This window comes from Pogona vitticeps, chromosome 6 (genome assembly GCF_051106095.1).
Source record: "Pogona vitticeps strain Pit_001003342236 chromosome 6, PviZW2.1, whole genome shotgun sequence".
Classification (NCBI taxonomy): Eukaryota; Metazoa; Chordata; class Lepidosauria; order Squamata; family Agamidae; genus Pogona; species Pogona vitticeps.
In genome coordinates, this window is record NC_135788.1 from 120,092,200 (window position 1) to 120,113,977 (window position 21,778).

The 21,778-nt window shown below is 51.7% G+C and overlaps 1 protein-coding gene across 2 annotated transcripts in view; it reads right to left on the reverse strand.

The window, feature by feature from the left end:
• DNAH2 (dynein axonemal heavy chain 2) overlaps positions 1-20,743 on the reverse strand; it is a 138,794-nt gene extending 118,051 nt beyond the window's left edge. For both annotated transcript variants that reach the window (XM_072977163.2, XM_072977162.2), the window contains exons 1-6: positions 20,627-20,743; positions 19,285-19,430; positions 7,850-7,941; positions 2,433-2,603; positions 1,002-1,230; positions 563-673 (exon numbers count right to left, since the gene is read on the reverse strand). In XM_072977163.2, the coding sequence (XP_072833264.2) occupies positions 563-673; positions 1,002-1,230; positions 2,433-2,603; positions 7,850-7,941; positions 19,285-19,414 (733 nt within the window). In that variant the 5' untranslated portion in view covers positions 19,415-19,430; positions 20,627-20,743. The remainder of the gene's footprint in view (positions 1-562; positions 674-1,001; positions 1,231-2,432; positions 2,604-7,849; positions 7,942-19,284; positions 19,431-20,626) is intronic.
• Positions 20,744-21,778: the final 1,035 nt, after the last annotated feature.

Genomic DNA, 21,778 nt, shown 5'->3' on the forward strand with positions numbered 1-21,778 from the left:
GGTCTTGCCCTTGGCAACGTATTTCAGAAGATGTGAATACAGTACTGGAATGCTGCAGCAGGGTTTGGAAGAAGAAGAAGAAGAAAAAAGTGGAGAGAAATCACTCCTGTGACCTTGTTTGCTTCATTTGAACAATGCATCCGGTGTGTGGTGCAGAATTTTGATGGAGGACAGAAAGGAGCGAAGTTTCGCTGGTGGGGCACCGCCCGAACAAAGGTAAAGCAGAGGAGGGGCTGGGGAAGAGGGGCCTCGGCTGCCCCCACGTCCTCTTTCCTGACAGAACGCCTGCAGCAGAACTAATAATCCCATGGCGGGGGCCCCGCACACGCTCTCTCGCAGCCTGACAAACCTGCTTTCCATGATTGGGAATGATGGATGCAGCTCATATGCCACTGGAGGTTAATTCACTTACAGCCCGAGTGCAGCTCCTCTCACAAACCGCTCAGTCAAACTTAATCCTTCTCCCGCTCAGCCCCTTCCCTGGTTCGGCTGATCCTGTTACCCACTCCTGTGCGCAAATACACACAACCCAATGCTAGATCCCAGGAGATCCATCACTCACTCTCCAGACGCTGCACCAGGGCTTTGTCCTTTAAGGCCACCTCGGTCTTTATCGTCAGGGACTCTATCGGGATGTAGAGGACAGTGCGGCCCCTCGCTTTGGAATGAGTATCTGGAGACGGAGAAAACACGGAGGAGATCCTGGTAAATAAACACCGACAGGGCAGGAAGACCTCTGCCTGCTGACTTGTCCTCTACAGGGATCTCGAAGGGAGAAAAGGGAAGGAGGAGATGATGCCTCCTGAGATGACAGAGGAAAGCGGGAAGGAAGCCTCCACTCCACCTCCCCAACACAGAAAGCCAGCGCGTGCACGGGCTCTTGCCTTTCCCAGACGGATCTGAACCGCGCGAGCAAACCTTCGGAGGGTGGCCGCGGCCCTCAACAAAAGGGGGACCCTGTGCCAGGTTCTACCACGAAGGAAGGAGGGCGGAGGGCCTACCTGTGAGGGAAGTCATGAAGTGGTAGATCTCGGAGAAAAACTCATTTTTTATGCTCTCCGGCCAGGACTCCTTGCGGAAGAGCCGGGGCAGATAGATCGCGTTGAGCATGTGCATGAGAGAATCTAGGTAGGGCTTGCGGACGGTGCCAAACTGCACGACCTCGTGGAAATTCTCCTCTGTGATCTCCTTGTTTTCTTGGCGGAGGAAATACGCCAGCTGTTTCTGCTCCTGCGGAGGCAACGCCAAATGAGAAGGGGAAAGACGCTTGGCCAGCAAAAGTCCGATTGGGCAGGTAACAAAGCATCCATGAACCGCCACGCATCAGCCTGGCACCTGAGAACATGTGGCGTGGGGTCCCACGCTCACTTTGGGACCTCACGTGCCCTTCTCAATGCCGAAAAGGGATAACCTCCTTGGAAGGCCACCCGATCGCCAGCTACTTATCACGACGGGGAGGCATCTCTTACTGCCAATTGCTGGGGTAACTTAAGTGGGAGACCCTCTTCCCTGGTTGTGCCATGATGGGTAGATGGGCCTTTGCTAGGATCCCGCAGAAGTCTTCGCCCCCTTTTTTTTTAATGTGAGCCGTACCCACAAAGTGAAACCTTTGTGCTCGGGAATGCCACTCTCAGAATCCCACCGTCGGGAATGGCCAGTGGCCATACTGGCCATGGGACGCCAGGTGCTCCCAATCCAAAATAAATAAATAAATAAAAATCCCCAAATATTTCTTGTTGTGCTAATGGGTAGGTTTGGACGATCCAGAATCCCTGTGAGCTTACATGGTCTGAGTCCTGATGGAGACGGAAAAACCACGGGTACCTTATATAGAAAGTTTTCTGTGCCGGTAATGGACAGAGTGGCAGCAGGAGGCAATGTAGCAAAAGGAAACAAACAAAATAAGTGTTGAAACACTGGGGAGCCACCCCCCACCCCCACCCCCACCTTGCTGGAATCCAGCGGGTCCTGTCCCTTTGCGAAGCCAGCTGCGGCGCAGATGCTACCACAATCTGGACATCCAAAAGGTGTTTATAGCGTATCCTCCCAAGGTTGAAACTGGGAGGGAGGAACAGAAGATAATGGCCATGTGTCCCCTGCAGGGAGGGGGGGGGGACACTGTTGTTTACACCCCGAGTAGTCCAAACTCCTTTGGCGTTTTATTGACCTTGGCAATGGAAGCTGGTTTTAGAACAACAGATGCATAAGTTGAGGCTGCAAGGCGCGGTTTCTGTTTACGCCCACAACTCCTAGTGATCCGATCGTGTGGCACTCACAGAACAGAATCTAAATGTGTTTCATTGAGCAAATTTCTCGTCCAACACACGGGTCTCTGGAACGAGATGACATCTGCTGACGTCAGCCCTCGGGGGAACGCGGAGGAGCCAAGGAGCTCTCGGGCGGCCTCTAGAGGAAGCGGCTCTCGGACTGACCTGGTGCGGCATGAGCAGCTCCACCTTCAGCCCGGCAAAGTCGTCGATGTAAAACACCAGCAACGGTTTGGTGACATCCTTGAGGAAGAGCTCCATCGTGGCCTCGTGCTCTTCGGTCCACATCTCCTCTCTCAGGCCGGAGAGGGACAGGCGGCTTCGGATGCAGGGTTTCTGGCCAAAGGGGGGGAAAAGGCGGAAAAAGTTTTAGTAAAACCCAGACAAGGAAGATGGGCTGCGGAGTGGAGAAAGAGAGAGAGGATATGCAATCCTTAGTTGCAGGCCATGCTTGGGTGCATCGCCTCCCAGGTTCCCATAGCTATGGGAACAGACGCACAAGATACTAGGTGCCCATGTACAATGTTCCCCCATCATTCCACAGTATGTACCAGAGCGTCCATCATCCCCAGGGTAATTCTGGGAGCTAGAACCCAAGAATATTAACTTTTCAAAGCTGCAGGTGTCCAGCTACAAAGGTGAACCAGCTGCTGGACTAAAGAGGTCTTTGTCCGATGGAGTCCCAGGCTGGCTCTCCTGATGTTCTCGTGTCCTTCTGCTTAGCGACTGTACAGCACAAGCCCAATTGACGGCAGAAGAGACTCCAATTGGAGAACTTTTATGGAGGCACCAGGGGCTGAAAACGGAGGGGACGTTCTCCACCTTCCCAGAGGGAATTAAGATGAACTCATGATCCGAGGTCACTAGTAGTGCAGACTGTGCATCATCCCACCCTTATGCCTCTCACCGCCAGTCGTTGGGGAACAATGGGAGAGAAGGCGTTCCTTCGAGGGGCACCCGGTGCGCCATGGCACGGAATGCACCTTCGGTCCAAACCAGGTCAGCTCCTCTTCAGTTTTTAGACTCGGCTCCTGAGTGGCCCTTTCGGCAGAATCCAGTAGTAAGATGGACACACATGCAACCCAGAAGGCTGATTCTCCTGGAGGCCGAAGGCTGAAGCACCAGGATGGGAAAGTGCCCTTTCCTTGATGCCCGGCAGCTCCCCAGAGCCAAGCAAAAGGAAATGCTAGTTGATCAGTCCCACTGAATGAGGCTGGTTTTTCTTATCCAAATACAGTGGTTAGGGAGGGAAGGAAGGAAGGAAGGAGCCTACAAGCCAAAGCACACAGGGAAATGGCATTTTAGTCCTTTTCATACTTTGGGGGTGGGTGGGTAGGCAACCTCTAAAAGTCCCGAGGGTGTAAACCAGTAGACATGGTCTAGAGGGGCGGGGTATAAATTTAATTTAAAAAAAAAACATCTGCAGGAGCAGAGCCACATATATATGCGTCAGGCAAAATCCAAAAAAACCAAAACATAATAAGAGAAAAACCTGTGACACCTTACAGGCTAACTTTTGTTGTTTATTCATTAAGTCGTGTCCGACTCTTCGTGACCCCAGGGACCAGAGAGCACACCAGGCCCTCCTGTCTTCCACTGCCTCCCGGAGTTGGGTCAAATTCAGGTTGGTCGCTTCAATGACCCTGTCCATCCATCTCATCCTCTGTCGTCCCCTTCTCCTCCTGCCTTCACTCTTTGCCAACATCAGGGTCGTTTCCAGGGAGTCTTCTCTTCTCATGAGATGGCCAAAGGATTGGAGCCTCAGCCTCAGGATCTGTCCTTCCAGGGAGCACTCAGGGTGGATTTCCTTCAGAACGGATAGGTTTGTTCTCTTTGCAGTCCAGGGAACTCTCAAGAGTCTCCTCCAGCACCACAATTCAAAAGCATCCAGCTCTCACTTCCGTACAGCGCTACTGGAAAAACCATAGCTTTGATTATGCTGACCTTTGTCGGCAAGGTGATGTCTCTGCTTTTTAATATGCTGTCGAGGTTTGTCATCGCTTTCCTCCCAAGAAGCAGGCTTTTTGTTTCAATTTTGGGGCTGCTGTCCCCATCTGCAGTGATCATGGAGCCCAAGAAAGTAAAATCTGTCACTTCCCCTTCTATTTGCTAGGAGAGGATGGGGCCAGTGGCCATGATCTTAGTTTTTTGGACGTTGACCTTCAGACCATTTTTTGCATTCTCCTCTTTCACCCTCATTAAGAGGTTCTTTTTAATTCTTCTTCACTTTCTGCCATCAGAGTGGTATCATCTGCATATCAGAGGTTGTTGATCTTTCTTCCGGCAATCTTAATTCCGGTTTGGGCTTCATCCAGTCCAGTCTTTTGCATGATGTAGTCTGCATTTAAGTTAAATAAGCAGGGAGACAATATACAGCCTTGTCGTATTCCTTTCCCAATTCTGAACCAACCAGTTGTTCCATATCCAGTTCTAACTGTGGCTTCCTGTCCCACATATAGGTTTCTCAGGAGATAGATAAGGTGGTTAGGCACTCCCATTTCTTTAAGGACTTGCCGTACTTTGCTTTGGTTCATACAGTCAAAGGCTTTTAGCCTTTGCCCTGCTTCGTTTTGAACTCCAAGGCCAAACTTACCTGTTGTTCCTTTTATCTCTTGACTCCCTACTTTAGCATTCCAGTCTCCTATAATGAGAAGAACATCTTTCTTTGGTGTCAGTTCTAGAAGGTGATGTAAGTCATAGAATTGGTCAGTTTCAGCCTCTTCAGCATTGGTGGTTGGTGCATAAACTTGGATTACTGTGATGTTGAAAGGTCTGCCTTTGACTCGTATTAAAATCATTCTATCATTTTTGAGATTCTATCCCAGTACAACTTTGCCCCCTCTTTTGTTGACTATGGTAAAGGGAAAGGTTCCCCCTGACATTTACTCCAGTCATGTCTGACTCTAAGACGCAGTGCTCATCCCCGTCACCAAGCTGTAGAGCCAGCGTTTGTCCGAAGACAATCTTCGGTGGTCACATGACCTTCCCACTGAGGTGGTACTGTTTATCGCATCTTTGCATGCTTTCGAACTGCTAGGTTGGCAGGAGCTGGGACAAGCGACAGGAGCTCCCTCCGTCGCGTGGATTCAATCTTATGATGGCTGGTCTTCTGACCTCGCAGCACAGAGGCTTCTGCGGTTTAACCTGCAGTGCCACCATGTCCCTCATTGTTGACTATGAGGGCTACTCCATTTCTTCTACAGGATTCTTGCCCACAATAGTAGATATGATAATCGTCTGCATTGAATTCACCCATTCCTGTCCATTTTAGTTCACTGAAGCCCAGGATGTCAATGTTTATTCTTGCCATTTCCTGTTCGACCACATCCAGCTGACCAAGGTTCATAGATCTCACATTCCAGGTTCCTATGCAGTATTTTTCTTTGCAGCATCAGACTTTCCTTTCACTTCCAGGCATGTCCACAGCTGAGCGTCCTTTCGGCTTTGGCCCAACCACTTCATTAGTTCTGGACTACTTGCACTTGTCCTCCACTCCTCTTCAGTAGCATGTTGAACACCTTCCAGCTTGAGGGCCCCATCTTCCAGCATCATATCTTTTAGCCTTTTGTTTCTGTTCATGGGGTATTCCTGACAAAGATACTGGAGTGGCTTGCCAGTTCCTGCTCCTGGTGGATCGCATTGAGTCAGAACTCTCCACTAGGACCTGTCCGTCTTGCGTGTCCCTGCACGGTATAGCCCATAGCTTCTCTGAAGGACTCAAGCCCCTTTGCCACAACAACGCAGCAATCCATGAACGAATAGAAAGGCTAACTACAGTGATGCCTTGCATAATGAGCGCACCGTTTAACAACGAATCCGCAAAGCAATCTATTTTTTTAGATCGCTAATGTGATCGCATTGCGATGTTTTAATGGGTAAAACATCGCATTGCGATGATCGGTAAGCGTTTCGCCTACCGATCTTTGCATTGCGATGTTTTTTGAACAGCTGATCGGCGGTTCCAAAATGGCCGCCGCAACAATTTTCGCGCCCTGCCCTCGCTATGGTGGTGCTATGGAGGAACTTCGCTGAACGATGAGTTTGGGCTCCAAAGTTTAATGTGTTCCTATGGCTTTTTCCGTTCCGTTTAGCAATGTTTCCTCATAGCGACGATTAATCCGGAATGGATTAACATCGCTATGTGGGGCACCACTGTATTCTATTTTAATGTGAGCTTTTGTGGATCAAGTCCTCTTCTTCAGAAATATAGAATAAAATGAATGAAAGAGAGAGAGAGAGAGAGAGAGATCCATTTTGCAGAACATCACCTTGTTCAATTATCCACCCAGCTACTCTGGTGTTGCTATTTAAGTCACAACACGGAAGCCCATTGAAGGCAACCCGTTTAACCCTCGGTTTTGGCAAGATGCAAAGACAAACACCCAGCTTCTGCTATGCCCTATAAGTGCCTGGTCCGCTCAAGGCAAACCCTCTGAATGCATCACAGGGCGGTGAACAGAAACTGGGAACGACATGCCTCTGGCTCTCTCCTCACATCTCCCTTGTTCCGCCCGACCCTCCTGGGGGTCCTCCAAGAGAGCTGGAAGAGGGCTAATTTGCCAAGATGATTGAAAGACAGTCGCTCTGGAGAGCTTCCGCAGATTGTGCCACCCGAGCTGTTAACAGCTACCGCAGGGCCTGGCTGAAGTGGAGGTAAACATGGAAAAGACATTTTTTAAAAAAGCAGGAGCAGTAAATGAAAATGAAGAAAACAGATCCGCCCCAATTCAAAGAATTTATTTATTTATTTATTTGACTTATATGCCGCCCATTTAGACTTGGTCTACTCTGAAACAAACCAAACTAAAAAGACAAAATCATGTGCCACCTTAAAGAATGTTATATTATGTTTTAATGTGAGCTTTTGCCGGTGTAACACTCCAGGCGGGCGAACCTCCTCCCATTTTGGTTGGAAGAGATGCTCAGACCTTCTGCGGCTGGCAGGGGGTTGGGACGGGAACATGTGCTCCTCCTGGAATGGGCCGCCCCTCCCTCCCCGGCCGCCACAACCCACTCGGGGAAGAGGAGGATTGGATCCACCTTCAATGCCTGAACCCAGCGTCAGAACCTCTTTCAGCACCCTCGCAGAGGCACCAAGACCCCGCAGCCTGAAAGCCGCACGTTTCTAATGGAAGATTTCATTCGCTGTGTGGATGCAGCTGCTGCCTCGGTAATAGGACATGGCAGGTTTCCAGCGGACAGAGTCAAATTCCAAGACAGAACTTTAAGAGCAAGGCGAGAGGGGAGGGAAAAGAGAGAGAGAGAGAGAGAGACTCACCCTTGACTAATGAACAGCACCCACAAAGTCAATGCCAAGACAGCAGGAGAGGGAGGAAAAGAGACAGACTCAGGAGGCTTAGCTATCATCCTCTCCCATCCCTTACCTGCTTGAGCCGGTGCAGACTGGCGCTGCATTCTATTCGAGAGGAATTTGCAAGTTTCCACGAAAAGGCCGAGGCTCACACAGAGAGGGCTTTTTGCCTCGCCTCCCTTAAAGAACGGAGCCAGCGGCTGGCCAGATCGGCTCTTCCCACCCTCCCATGCCAGATCCGTCTCATGGCAAGAGCCTTCCAACGACTTACCAAGTCCACCTCCAGCTCCACAGGGCTGGGAGGGATGATCAGCTCCACCTTGCTCTCCTCCTTTTCTTCTGGAGGTTCTGGAGGAACATCTTCTAAAACAGAGCAAAAAAAAAAAAATTCAAAACCAATAAAAGGCAAAAGGGACAGAAATCAGACACTTCCCTCCGAGTTGTGCATTTTCAAGCAGAGGCATGGCCCCTCCACCGAGGTGAAGGCTGATGCTCCTAAAACAAGAGCTTTGACATGTTTGGGAGTTTTGTTTTGTTCTTTTGAACTACATCGGCTCTGATCTTTCACACCGGCCGGAGTAGGATCTGGGTGCTGTCGTCCAAACGACAACCCTTCCCAAGCTTTTCCTAAAACTGGCACAGGCCCGGTAGAAGCCAGTCAGTCAAAAGCGGTCTCCGGGTAGGTACACATAGACCCTGGCCCACACACACTCCTGAATTCTCGCTGGCTTTTTCAGGGCAGCGTCCGTAGGGTCCAAGGACCCGGACGTGGCATCTCTTCCAAAAGAAGGGTTTTCTGTCTCAGCCCAAGGGAGACCCAGCTACCCTGACTCAAACTGCATGGCCTGCGAGCAAGGAGTGGATGAAGCAGGAGTCTGAAGGATTTCACAGACCCCCCCAAGGCCAGGAACGCTGCAGCCAGAAAAAAAGGCAACCTGGACGATGGAGGAGCATTTGGTCGGATTCAGCTTAGCTCCTCTTATGTTCTCACTCTGCTCTTTCAGGCAACAAGCCCTTGGTCACCAGCAAAAGAGGCCCAATGACTTTCAAGGGCAATGATAAAAGTCATTCGCACTCCGCACCCAGCGTCCCCATGCTCTGATACATGGAAGGAAAACCAAAGGGGTCGTAAAGAAACCAGACCGCCATCTGGAGCATAACAAGGACAGGCACTAACTAAAGCGACGTTCACAGCAGCAAAATGTCTCCCTGGGTTTTTGCGCCTTTTGCTTGCTGAGCACTAGCGCATTGCGGTCACGGGAATGTATACCCCACAATGTGCGTTCTCATTTTTTTTAAGTGCTGCAACAGTTTTAAGAAAAAGATGCATTCTATGCAGCTGCACCTCTGCAGCAAAACAAATCCCTTCCTGGTTTCTTTACAATTCCACCACTTCTTTTTTTTTTTTAATGATCCTGTTATATCGATGTGTCGAAGCACAGCGGACAAGGACAGAAGTTTACCAACGCACCGATACGGCGCACCCCTGAAAATAAAAAAATAAGGGACAGGCAGCCGAGCGACATCAGTGACGGGGACCACACACGGTATCTTGCCCAAAAACGTCTCGTGACAGTCGTTCACACATCGACACTGTCAAAATTGTTGTGCGGTAAAACCTGGAACCAAAAAAAGTCATAGCCTTACAGCAGGCGGGATGTAGCAGAGTTAGCCCCAAGGCAGAGCAATGGCTGTGCGTCATCTGGAAGCAAAAAATAAAAATAAAAAATAAAAAAACCCGAAACCCATGAGCGATCATTGGGAAACATTTCGCAAGTGTGACCACGGCCTAAGGTGGACCAAGAATTCTGTCATCGTTCCCGGAACAGTTAGCCTGCTCTGGACCCTTTTTATATGTTTATAGCTCCGGTAGACTCTCAGCATCACATCCAGGCCCTGCGAATACCCACGGGGCAGCCCCAGCCTCCCCGGGAGAGGCCAAGCCGGGGACCACATCCCAAGAAGGCTTTCGAAGGGCACACAAAGGTGTCAAGTGCAAAACCATCAGACTACACCCTGCTTCGCTTGCACACGCACATCTTGTAGCTGGCTCGGTCGGACCATCTGGATGGAACAAGAGTGCAACCCGATGGGGCTTTTACCGTGCAACGGCACCTCCCTGGTTTCGCAGCATTTTGCAGGGTATCCCAAGAAGACGACCTTCCACTTGCGCGCGCGCACCCCTGCCATGTTTCCCCCACACACAGCTCCGTCCACCTTTTTCTCTCCCTGTTGAGGGAGAAGGGTTGGAACGAGCGCCGCAGGACGTCTTTTCCGCTGGAGGTGCGAAGGAGCCCCCTCGGTCTGGAAGCACTCTTCTCCCTCCCAATTACCTTGCCAGGGGAGTCTCTGGGTGGGCCTTTGTTCTCTGCCGCGCATCACGGCAGCTGCCCCAGAATTCTGGGAAAGCTTTCCTCTGAAAAAAAAGTGCTGCTCAAAGAATCTGGGCAGAAGCCAGATGGGCTCTGAGCAACATTTGCAGGTGTTTGGGGGTGGGAGGTCTGCATTCAGCACAAATACCCAAGCTCGAGCGCACACGCACATGCATGCACACACATACACAGTCACCCCTCCCTCGGTCGGTCTGTGCAGCTTCACCCCAAGATTTCACCTATTCCCACCGCCTCCACGTTTCCGGCGCCAAAATGCCTACCTACGGGTGCCATTATGAATAGGGAGAAACCAAATGCACCATGCTCCATGTGCAAGGAGACGCATGCAACATTTTTCCTCCACTGCCATGGGGAAAGCCCTCCCTCTCTCCCACCCCAAACCACAAGCACGACTGCTCATCCCATTGGGTCTCAGACTTTGGCAGTTGGGGGTGAAGATGAAACCTTGGCAGGTCCCTCCAGACCATGCAGAACCAGCTTTCTGCATCCTAGGGCTACGACTACAAGGCCTTTCCTCCCCAGACAGCCACAGAGGTGTCGGCGGGTTGGCACCTTGGTTCCACACAAATCAAATCAGTAATTGGAGTTTTCTCCCTTTCAAACAGAAGCACACATTCATTCTTCAAATAACCCCCCTCAACTTGCAATGTGGAGCTTTGAGGGGAAAGCAGGAAATCGGCTGTGCTTCTGCTCAAGGGCAGGGCGCCATCCCGGCCAGGGTCCTTCCTTGCTTCCCCAGGCAACAGCCCACCGCCCTGGTATTAACACCCTGGCCACAGCCTCCCATTCCACAGTGTGAGCTGAGTCCGGGCAACCCCATCCTCAAGCGGCTGGGAGCCCTGCTTTAAGGTACAGCTTGGGTGCCCAGCACGAACCCCTTGAACCCTAGAGAAGCCCACTACCGTATTTTTCCATGTATAGGACTTTACTTTTGTCTAAAACCTTTAGACTAAATATCGAGGGTTGCCTTATACACAGAAGTAAGCTGAGGAGAGGAAAAAACGAGTGGAGGGGAAAGCAGGGATCAAAGCGATCCTGCAGCGCTTTGATCCCTTTCACCCTACACTTGCTAAGCCCCACTTAGATTTCTTAATTTTGGATTAGAAAAGTGGGGGGTGTCTTATACATGGGGGCGTCTTATACACGGAAATATGCGGTAATTCTGGCTGATCCCTCTCAGGTGCGGCATTTCTGGAAGCATGAGGGCAGCTCATCAGGGGTCTCTTCCTAGGCTGTGACTGCTATATCCGAAAGACAGTGAGCGGTACCCCACTTCCACTTTTGAAGAACTGGTATTTTGGGATGCTAGGAAACGCACCGGGCCCTTCGTGAGAGATATGTTGGTCAAGAGCTACACGTCTTTGCTTTGTTTGGCCAGAAAAAAAGAGGAGAGCGAGGGGCTGCACATGGCCTCAAGAGCCACACATCCTCCTCCCTTGCTTTCAAGAGCCCAGGAGATGTTTGCTCAAGTTGGTCCACCAAGAAGGCATCAACCTGCCTTCTGCCTTGTTCCACCAAGACAGGGACAGAAGGCGCTCCAGTTGCGCCATTCCATGGGTGAGAGGAAATCCGGGCTACATTTAGTTGCGCTCGGCACCCACAGAAATTAGGGCACGGTGAACTCTTCCCATTGATTTCAGTGAGACTTCCATGCAACAGACGTCCTCTGGATCGAATCTGAAGACCAAGGTACGCGACAACTTTTATCAAATGACTAAAATATCACAAGCAGAAGGTTGCTTCTCCAGCGCCCAGCCAGAGGAAGAGCTCCACAAGCCGAAAGCTAACTTATTTTTGCAATTTAATGAAGGCATCGCCCACTCTTGTCTTCAGATTGTGTACAAGGGCCTCACGGCATCTTTCCTCTCCTTTTTCTTCCCCCTGGATCTGACGTTTAACTTCCAAATGCCACACCTTGTGACTGACATGATGCAATGGAAGTAAGGAAATCCTACACCCTTTGGTGTCCCTGAACGAACCTTATGACTGAGAAAAGTTCTGGGTGTGCAACCACTTGGTCGTTTGCATAGAACCCCATCAGGATGAAGGGAAGGATGAAGTGACTTTTTTTGGGGGGGGGGGAAACGACACATGTCTTTTCGGCTGGTGATGGTGTTTGAAAGCGTGAGTACATCAGGGATCCTAACTGGCAAATCAAACGAGCCCAAAAGGTATTTATTATTATTATTTTTTAATCTTATGGATTTCAGGAGATCTTCTGAACATTTGGAGTTGTCAAACCGAATTACAATTAATTTCCCCGTAAACCTGCTCGTGCATCAGACGTTGTCAGGCACGTTTAATACTTACTGAAAGCGTCAGCGGGGGGGGGGCAGGATTTCTACCCTTTTTTTTTTCCTTTTTCTTTCCTCCTACTGAGACATCAGAGAAAAGCTTGTAGAAAGCAAGAGGAAAAAAGGGAAGGGAGTGGCCAGCCTGGAAAAAAAAAACATGGCAGGCCCTGAAGCAAAAAATATCCAAAGAGGGCACAAACCAGCAGAACGTTCCCTTGCGTTCCCCACCCACCGGCCCTCCCTGACTGTTCACCTGCTGCTCTACAACCCCCATAAGCCCTGAGAAGCTTTGGAAATCTGGGTTTTGGCTCCTGGACAATGAACCTGGTGGGAACTCTTGGAAGGAACCAGAAGGAGAAAAAAAAAGATCCACCTTCTTTACCCGCCTTCAGCCTTCATAACAAAAAATAAAATAGTAATAATAGTAATAGTAAGAAGAGGAGGAAGAGGAGGAGAGTAGGAAAAGCATCATCCTATGCCGAACCCCAGCAGGAAGGTTTTGCTAGAAGCATTAGGAGAAAAGACAGGAGGCTCTTAATGAAATGATTAGTCATTACTTTGGCTAGCTCGAGGCTTCCCACCCTCTTCTAAGGAAGAAGCATGGGGGTGGGGGGGGCAGGACCCCCAGCCCTGTGACATGTGGTGGGACAGGGGCTCAGCTCCCCCTGATCTCCCCCAGGACTCCTCCATGGCTTCCTTCCCAGCCCTCGTCTTGGGGTGTGGAAATCGACACCCGGAAAACTGAGATGAGGCCGCGCCGGTTCCGTCGGCTGGCAAACCCACTTCACATTGCGGAAATACGGGATGACACTGGAGATGAATAACCAGTTTGTGATTTTAAAGGTTTTAATGTTCAATTTGTTTCTAATTACCATTTTAATGGCTTCATGGGTTTATTTGCTTGTAGTAATGTTGTTAGCTGCCTTGAGCGGTACTTTTTAGGGGAAATGCAAGAGAGAAATGAAGGCATACATCAGTCTCGAAGGAAGGAAGGAAGGAAGGAAGGAAGGAAGGAAGGAAGGAAGGAAGGAAGGAAGGAAGGAAGGAAGGAAGGAAGGAAGGAAGGAAGGAAGGAAGGAAGGAAGGAAGGAAGGAGAGGGAGGGAGGGAGGGAGGGAGGGAAGGAGGAAGGAAGGAAGGAAGGAAGGAAGGAAGGAAGGAAGGAAGGGAAGGAAGGAAGGAAGGAAGGAAGGAAGGAAGGAAGGAAGGAAGGAAGGAAAAGTAGGAGAGAAAGGGAAGGAAGGAAGGAAGGAAGGAAGGAAGGAAGGAAGGAAGGAAGGAAGGAAGGAAGGAAGGAAGGAAGGAAGGAAGGAAGGAAGGAAGGAGAGGGAGGGAGGGAGGAAGGAAGGAAGGAGAGGGAGGGAGGGAGGGAGGGAGGAAGGAAGGAAGGAAGGAAGGAAGGAAGGAGAGGGAGGGAGGGAGGGAGGGAGGGATGAAGGAAGGAAGGAAGGAAGGAAGGAAGGAAGGAAGGAAGGAAGGAAGGAAGGAAGGAAGGAAGGAAGGAAGGAAAAGTAGGAGAGAAAGGGAAGGAAGGAAGGAAAGGAAGGAAGGAAGGAAGGAAAAGTAGGAGAGAAAGGGAAGGAAGGAAGGAAGGAAGGAAGGAAGGAAGGAAGGAAGGAAGGAAGGAAGAAGGAGAGGGAGGGAGGGAGGAAGGAAGGAAGGAAGGAGAGGGAGGGAGGGAGGGAGGGAGGAAGGAAGGAAGGAAGGAAGGAAGGAAGGAGAGGGAGGGAGGGAGGGAAGGATGAAGGAAGGAAGGAAGGAAGGAAGGAAGGAGAGGGAGGGAGGGAGGGAGGGAGGGAGGGAGGGAGGAAGGAAGGAAGGAAGGAAGGAAGGAAGGAAGGAAGGAAGGAAGGAAGGAAGGAGAGGAGGGAGGGAGGGAGGGAGGGAGGGAGGAAGGAAGGAAAGGAAGGAGAGAGAGGAAGGAAGGAAGGAAGGAGAGGGAGGGAGGGAGGGAGGGAGGGAGGAAGGGAAGGAAGGAAGGAAGGAAGGAAGGAAGGAAGGAAGGAGAGGGAGGAAGGAAGGAAGGAAGGAAGGAAGGAAGGAAGGAGAGGGAGGGAGGGAGGGAGGGAAAGGATGAAGGAAGGGAGGGAGGGAGGGAGGGAGGGAGGGGGGGAGGAAGGGACGGAGGAAGGGAGGAAGGAAGGGGGGAGGGAGGGAGGGAGGGAGGAAGGAAGGAAGGAAGGGAGGGAGGGAGGAAGGAAGGAAGGAAGGAAGGGGGGAGGGAGGGAGGGAGGAAGGAAGGAAGGGGGGAGGGAGGGAGGAAGGGAAGGGAGGGAGGAAGGGGGAGGGAAGGACGGAGGAATGGAGGGAGGAAGGAAGGAAGGAAGGAAGGAAGGAAGGAAGGAAGGGGGGAGGGAGGAAGGAAGGAAGGAAGGAAGGAAGGGGGGGAGGGAGGGAGGAAGGGAAGGGGGGAGGGAGGGAGGAAGGAAGGGGGGAGGGGGGAGAGAGGGGGAGGGAGGGAGGGGGAGGGAGGGACGGAGGAAGGGAGGAAGGAAGGAAGGAAGGGAGGGAGGGAGGGGAGGAAGGAAGGGGGGAGGGAGGGAGGAAGGGAAGGAGGGAGGAAGGGGGAGGGAGGGACGGAGGAAGGGAGGAAGGGAGGGAGGGAGGGAGGGAGGGAGGGAGGGAGGGAGGAAGGGAGGAAGTGGGGAGGGAGGGAGGGAGGGAGGGAGGAAGGGAGGAAGGAAAGGGAGGGAGGGAGGGAGGTGGGAGGGAGGGAGGAAGGAAGGAAGGGGGGAGGGAGGGAGGGAGGAAGGAAGGAAGGAAGGAAGGAGAGGGAGGGAGGGAGGGAGGGAGGGAAGGAGGAAGGAAGGAAGGAAGGAAGGAAGGAAGGAAGGAAGGAAGGAAGGAGAGGAGAGGGAGGGAGGGAGGGAGGGAGGGAGGAAGGAAGGAAGGAAGGAAGGAAGGAGGGGAGAGGGAGGGAGGGAGGAAGGAAGGAAGGAAGGAGAGGGGAGGGAGGAGGGAGGGAGGGAGGGAGGAAGGAAGGAAGGAAGGAAGGGGGGAGGGAGGGGAGGAAGGGAAGGAGGGAGGAAGGGGGAGGGAGGGGACGGAGGAAGGGAGGAAGGAAGGAAGGGAGGGAGGGAGGGAGGGAGGGAGGGAGGAAGGGAGGAAGTGGGGAGGGGAGGGAGGAAGGGAGGAAGGGGGAGGGAGGGAGGAGGGGGAGGGAGGGACGGAGGAAGGGAGGAAGGAAGGAAGGAAGGAAGGGAGGGAGGGAGGGAGGAAGGGAAGGAGGGAGGAAGGGGGAGGGAGGGACGGGGAGGGAGAAGGGAAGGAAGGGAGGGAGGGAGGGGGGAGGGAGGGAGGGAGGGAGGAGGGAGGGGGGGAGGGAGGGAGGGAGGGAGGAAGGGAGGAAGTGGGGAGGGAGGGAGGGAGGGAGGGAGGAAGGGAGGAAGGAAGGGAGGGAGGTAGGAGGGAGGAGGAAGGAAGGAAGGGGGGAGGGAGGGAGGGAGGAAGGAAAGGAAGGAAGGAAGGAAGAGGGAGGGAGGAGGGAGGGAGGGAAGGAAGGAAGGAAGGAGGAGAGGGAGGGAGGGAGGGAGGGAGGGAGGGAGGAAGGAAGGAGAGGGAGGGAGGGAGGGAGGAAGGAAGGAGAGAGAGGGAGGGAGGGAGGAAGGAAGGAGAGAGAGGGAGGGAGGGAGGGAGGAAGGAAGGAAGGAAGGAAGGAAGGAAGGAAGGGAGGGAGGGAGGAAGGAAGGAGAGGGTGGGAGGGAGGGAGGGAGGAAGGAAGGAGAGAGAGGGAGGGAGGGAGGGAGGAAGGAAGGAAGGAAGGAAGGAAGGAAGGAAGGAAGGAAGGAAGGAAGGAAGGAAGGGAGGGAGGAAGGAAGGAAGGAAGGAAGGAAGGGAGGGAGGGAGGGAGGGAGGAAGGAAGGAGAGGGAGGGAGGGAGGGAGGGAGGAAGGAAGGAGAGAGAGGGAGGGAGGGAGGGAGGGAGGAAGGAAGGAAGGAAGGAAGGGAGGGAGGGAGGAAGGAAGGAGAGGGAGGGAGGGAGGGAGGGAGGAAGGAAGGAGAGAGGAGGGAGGGAGGGAGGGAGGGAGGAGGAAGGAAGGAAGGAAGGAAGGAAGGAAGGAAAGGAAGGAAAGGAAGGAAGGAAGGAAGGAAGGAAGGAAGGAAGGAAGGAGAGGGAGGGAGGGAGGGAGGGAGGAGAAGGAAGGATTGTTTTTGCACCTGGGTCAGATCGGCTTCCTCTTCCCTCCTTCCCACCCCCAGACGAGTATTCTTCGGTAGCTGGACCCCCAACCCCCCTTTCATCCCTGATCATCCTCCCCAAAGCAGACAGAAAGAGGCAACATGGCATTCTCTTCATCCTCTCCTCTCCTTAAAAACCCACTTAAAAATGTAGACATATTCCCTTATACGGTGGCACATTCCTTCTGGACTTCCCCTCCCCTTGTCCATCCAATTAGCGTTTGTGAGGATTATCACCAGTATTTGAAGCTGTGGTTTTTTCCTGTCGTGATGTATGGAAGTGAGAGCTGGACCATAAAGAAGGCTGACCGCCAAAGAATTGATGCTTTTGAATTCTGGTGCTGGAGGAGGCTCTTGAGAGTCCCCTGGACTGCAAGGAGAACAAACCTATCTGTTCTGAAGGAAATCAACCCTGAGTGCTCCCTGGAAGGACGGATCCTGAAGCTGAAGCGCTAAGACTTTGGTCATCTCATGAGAAGAGAAGACTCCCTGGAAGAGACCATGATTTGGGGAAAATGGGAAGACAAGAGGAGAAGGGGACGACAGAGGATGAGATGGTTGGACAGGGTCACCGAAGCTACAAACATGAATTTGACACAACTCCGGGAGGCAGTGTAAGACAGGAGGGCCTGGCGTGCTCTGGTCGATGGGGTCACGAAGAGTCGGACACAACTTAATGACTAAACAACAACAACAACAACAATTTGAAGTGTGGTGCTGTTCACCAGAGAAACTCTGTCCCCCTCTCCATCGCCCACCCAAAACGACCGATCTGTTTCCATATTGATAAGTAAGTCACAGAGGGGCAAAAAAAATCATCTGGTGGAGCAGGCAGAAGGGAAACAGACTGGACAGGATTGCCACTTCCACCCTCCTGTAATGGTTTAAGAGGGTCTCCTTCCACGATGGCACCAGCATTCAAGTTGGTCCCTCTCATTCTTTGTTCTCTCGCACTCGTCTCCTTTCATCTCCTCTCCCCTCTCCACTTCCCTGTTCCCTAATCAAACTTCTTGTGCTCACTGAATACAACCCTCCTGTGGCTTCCATTCCTGGAGCGCACACCACGCCTGTACATCCCAATTCTGACAGCATTTGGCTGCCTGGCCGGGGAAGGGGGGGGATGTCATTTCCCCGCCTGTTGTGGCAGATGGGACTGGAGTGAAGGAGCTTCCCATTCGGCTGGGAGGGAAGCACTAGTTTGCCCGCTGGAAATACCCACAGGGTTACTGGGGTAACGTGTTAAAAGAGGAACACAAACACAGGAGCCTTGTGGCACCGGTTAAGGTACAAATCTGGGGTAGGAGGACGCACACCAGCAGAGTGACTGGATGGTCTCAGCATCCAGATTTGTAGAAGGAGCAAAAGACACTTCCTGACCCGGAGTCCAGCAAGAACGGGGATAAGAAAATCAGGCCAAAAAAAACAAAACCCTAACATTAAAAATAAATTTAAAGGACAGAAACCTTGTGGCACCAAAAAACAACTACTATATTCTCATGTGAGGTTTACGTTAAAATCTAATTGTTCGTCTTTAAGATGCCAGAGGGTATTTGTCTTTTTTTATTTTTTAACTTTAGTTCCTTTTTCCCCTTTGGATTTTGCCTGGTAGGCTTGCACAGAGGAACATGGCTACCTCTTCTAAAATTACAAGGAATTATGACATTTTTTTTTCTGGAAAGCCCTTGGTCATCCAGATGAACATCTCTTTACGAGGTGCAGTATCTTTTAAAGGCCCAAACGCTTAAGTCAGAATGTTGGCGAGGATGGGGAAAACCCCACCTGTCCAATTCATTTGCCCGATGCTGGTTCTAAGACAGTCCCTCGGATCTGCCCATGAAAGAGGACGTCAACATAGACATCTGGAATGCAACCCAGGGCGCATATCAGATGGCACCCGTTCTCAGCAGGGCAGGACTCCCAACGAGTCTTGGGTTCCCACCTACAACTCCCACATTCCGTGCAGCCAGTCACACACAAACCTCACATGGGTCCCAGCGCTGGCGTCATGCAAACTCTAGTTTTTTCCGGAAAGGTTTCCAAATGGCCGTGGATAACCGTGAACAGAGGTAAAAACGTGGCCAGAGGTTCTTCCTCCAAGTGTGGGTGGAAGAGAGCCGAACCAGGGCCCCCCCTGCACCCACCGGCAGCAAAGAGGGAAATCGGGTGACCGGAGGGACCGAGGCAGGTGGCAGGGTGGGAGGGCGACCCCTGGATGGAAGTTTCCGGAATCTTTCCAGGACCACGTATCGGCTCCCTGACCCTCCCCGAAAATGGGCAGCGCATCGCCTGGCCTTTCAAGGCTGAGACCACAAAAGGAGAAGTTCTAACAAGGGAGACAAAATGCCGTGTTCTAAGGAGCACGGAGTGCATGCTTTCTTTATTCTTTCTTTCTAAAGCACACCTTAGCCTTTCTGTCTGCAAAAAATAAAAGGCTTGATTGAAGGCATGAGAAATGTCAGGAGACCGTTTGGGGCTGAACTGAACTTTGCAGTGGTCTTGGGAGGGAGGGAAGACGAGGCTCCGGCCATGCCTGCCTGGCACCTCCCTAAGACTCCCCAAACAGACCCAAAGGACAGATCTATGGGGCTCACTCGGTTGGCCATACCGCCCCCCCCCCCCCGGTCCCTTGGGGTCAAAGAAGGCCCCGGCGCGGTGCAGAATCTGGATGGATCAGAGAAGCACAAAAGCCAATAGGCCCACTGTGCCCGAAAGAGTTCAGTCCAGCTTCAAGAGCCACGTCAAAAGCGCCAAACACCCCCCGAGGTGAGGGATCAAAGCCACCGAACTCAGGAGCAGCAAAGGAACCGTAAGCCCGATTAAAAAAACACGGCAGTGGAAATACCGGGTGGTTTCTCGGGGACGATGGGCGGCAGGGGAGTCTCGGTCCTCTGCAGAGACGCAGCAGCTGCGCCCCGGCCAGCACTCTTCCGTCCTTTCTTCTCGCCAGGCGTTCCGCGCCTCCGGGCGCTCATCCTTCAGCACAGGATCCTGCAAGGAGTTGTACAGCTTTTAAGAGATACAAGGCACACAGCGGGCAGGAATAAGAGACAACGCCATAGTTTTGTGGCCCCGAGCGCTCTCTCCCACCCACACACCACCAAAAAAAAACCCCTGCCACCTACCCCCCCCCCAGGAGTTCTCGCTCCTGTTGGGACTTCCTCCCTAGGCTCTAAATTTAGACTATGTCTAAATGGGTGGCATAGAAGCTCAATAAATAAATAACTAAATAATAAAATAACGGATGAGAGTATCCGGTTAGAAACTGGATCTAAACCAGGGGTGGGCAACTTCGACCGGTCCAAGGCAAATTTCCACCCTCAGGACTGAAAGGAAGCATCGCAGGCCACCAAAGATGACATACCAAATAAATAAATAAATAAAACGTAAGCAGGATCAACCAAAAGTCTACTGCTAGCTAGCCACACCTTGATCTACATACCCCTTTCCCTCACCCAGCGGAGCCTGCTTACACCCTCTTCCCCACGCTGCTCATCCTCTTCCTGGTACACCCCTGCCTTTTACTTATGACCCCCCTCCCGTAACCCATCTGTGGAGTCCAAGCAAATATCCTTAATCATCCTCCAGCCCTCATCCTACTCTAGTAATGAAAGCAGCTAACAAAAGTCTCTCTTATGGGGGGGAGGGTGTAACCCAGTGAAACGAGAGAAAATAAAAAATAGACAAAAACAGGTGGCAACCGTAAAGACTATTACTGTATATTTTAACGTGAGCTTATTTAAATATAATGGTTATTCTTTAAGGTGCCACCTGTTTCTGTCCTTGTTTCTTTGGGTTTTGCCTGATATGCACGCACAGATGAAGATGGCTACCTCTTCCAAGAATCTCTTTTTATTATTATTATTATTATTATTATTATTATTATTATTATTATTATTATTATTATTATTATTATTATTATTATTATTATTATTATTAATTAGGCTTCACACACCACCCAGGCCTTGGAAAAGTTATATATTTTTTGGCCACTTGGGAACGATGGGCATTGTCGTCCCAAGCAGGCAACGGCTGGCTGGGTGGATTCTGGGAGTTGTAGTCCCCCCCCAAAAAAACGCAGTTTGCAAAAGCCCACTCGGACCCCCGCCCACCCCCATAAATCGTCGTCCCCCCACCAAATACCCCCCTTCCCATTTTCTCCCCCCCCCACAACAACACACACACACCTTTCCAGGATCCCAACTTCGCACCTCTTTCTCCCCCCCCTTGCAAATGGTCCTGCCCAAGACTCCTCCCACTTATCAACGTTTCCCCGGGCAACGGATCAAACGGTGAACTGTAGGGGGAGGAGCGCGAGCGCCGCGAGTCTACCAATGGGAGAGCGAGCAATCGGGCGGGGTGGGTGGAGCCCGTGGGGAGGCGGAGCCCGTAACGAGACGGTGCCTGTGGAGGAGCGCCTGGCCCCGCTATTTACACAGGAGTGGGCGGGGCTGACCAATGGTAGGAGGCCGCGCCCTTTGAGTGACAGATACAGGAGGAGAAGGGGAGGGGGGGAATGGAGGGAAACGACGGTTGGGAACCAAGCTCGCGAGAAGAAACGGGCCGGCAGTTAGTAGGAAGTGTGGGCGGGATGATGAAAAGGCGCGAGCTGTCAATCACTCCGCAACCTCAAGGCTGTGAGGGGAAGAGAAAGGTACCTGAGCGGGAGGCCTACCGACCTGTCAATCATAGTCACAGCATCACCTCATTGGATAATTTTGACTCAAGGGCGGGGAACATGAGAGGCCCTTTTAAAGAAAGAACTTCAGAAGGAACGGAATGAAATTACAATTTCCCCTTCAATTCAAGGATTACCTTGAAAAAGTGCTTTTTAGTTTTTGTTGTTGCTTTACTATGACTTCCAGAACTAGGGAATCCTGAGGTTGTAGTTCAAAAAAAAATCCATTATTCTAGGATTCTCTGGGAAAAAAATAAATTTTTTCAAGTTCTCTCCATATAACTCAGAAACAAAAAGGCAAGCAAAATAAGCAGCTCCTCTGTGAGAGAAATCTACACTTTTGGGGTATTTTTATCTCAGAAAAAGGCCACAGAAGAGCTATGGTAGAAGTGCATATAATTAATGGAGGGTGTGGAGCATGAGAGGGGAAAAAATACCATTTCCCCCCCTAATATTTGGAATCCAGCCAGATTATCAATGAAAGCTGACTGGGCAGGGGGGGGGCAGATTCAGGACACACGAGAAGACGCTCTTCCCCACAGTGCACAGTTGAACTGTGGAACTCACTGCCACAAGAGCAAGGGTCAGACCGTTACCCATCCGGGCTGCTTTAAAAGGGAACAAATCAATGCATGGAGCTTAAAAGCATGTTGTTGTTGTT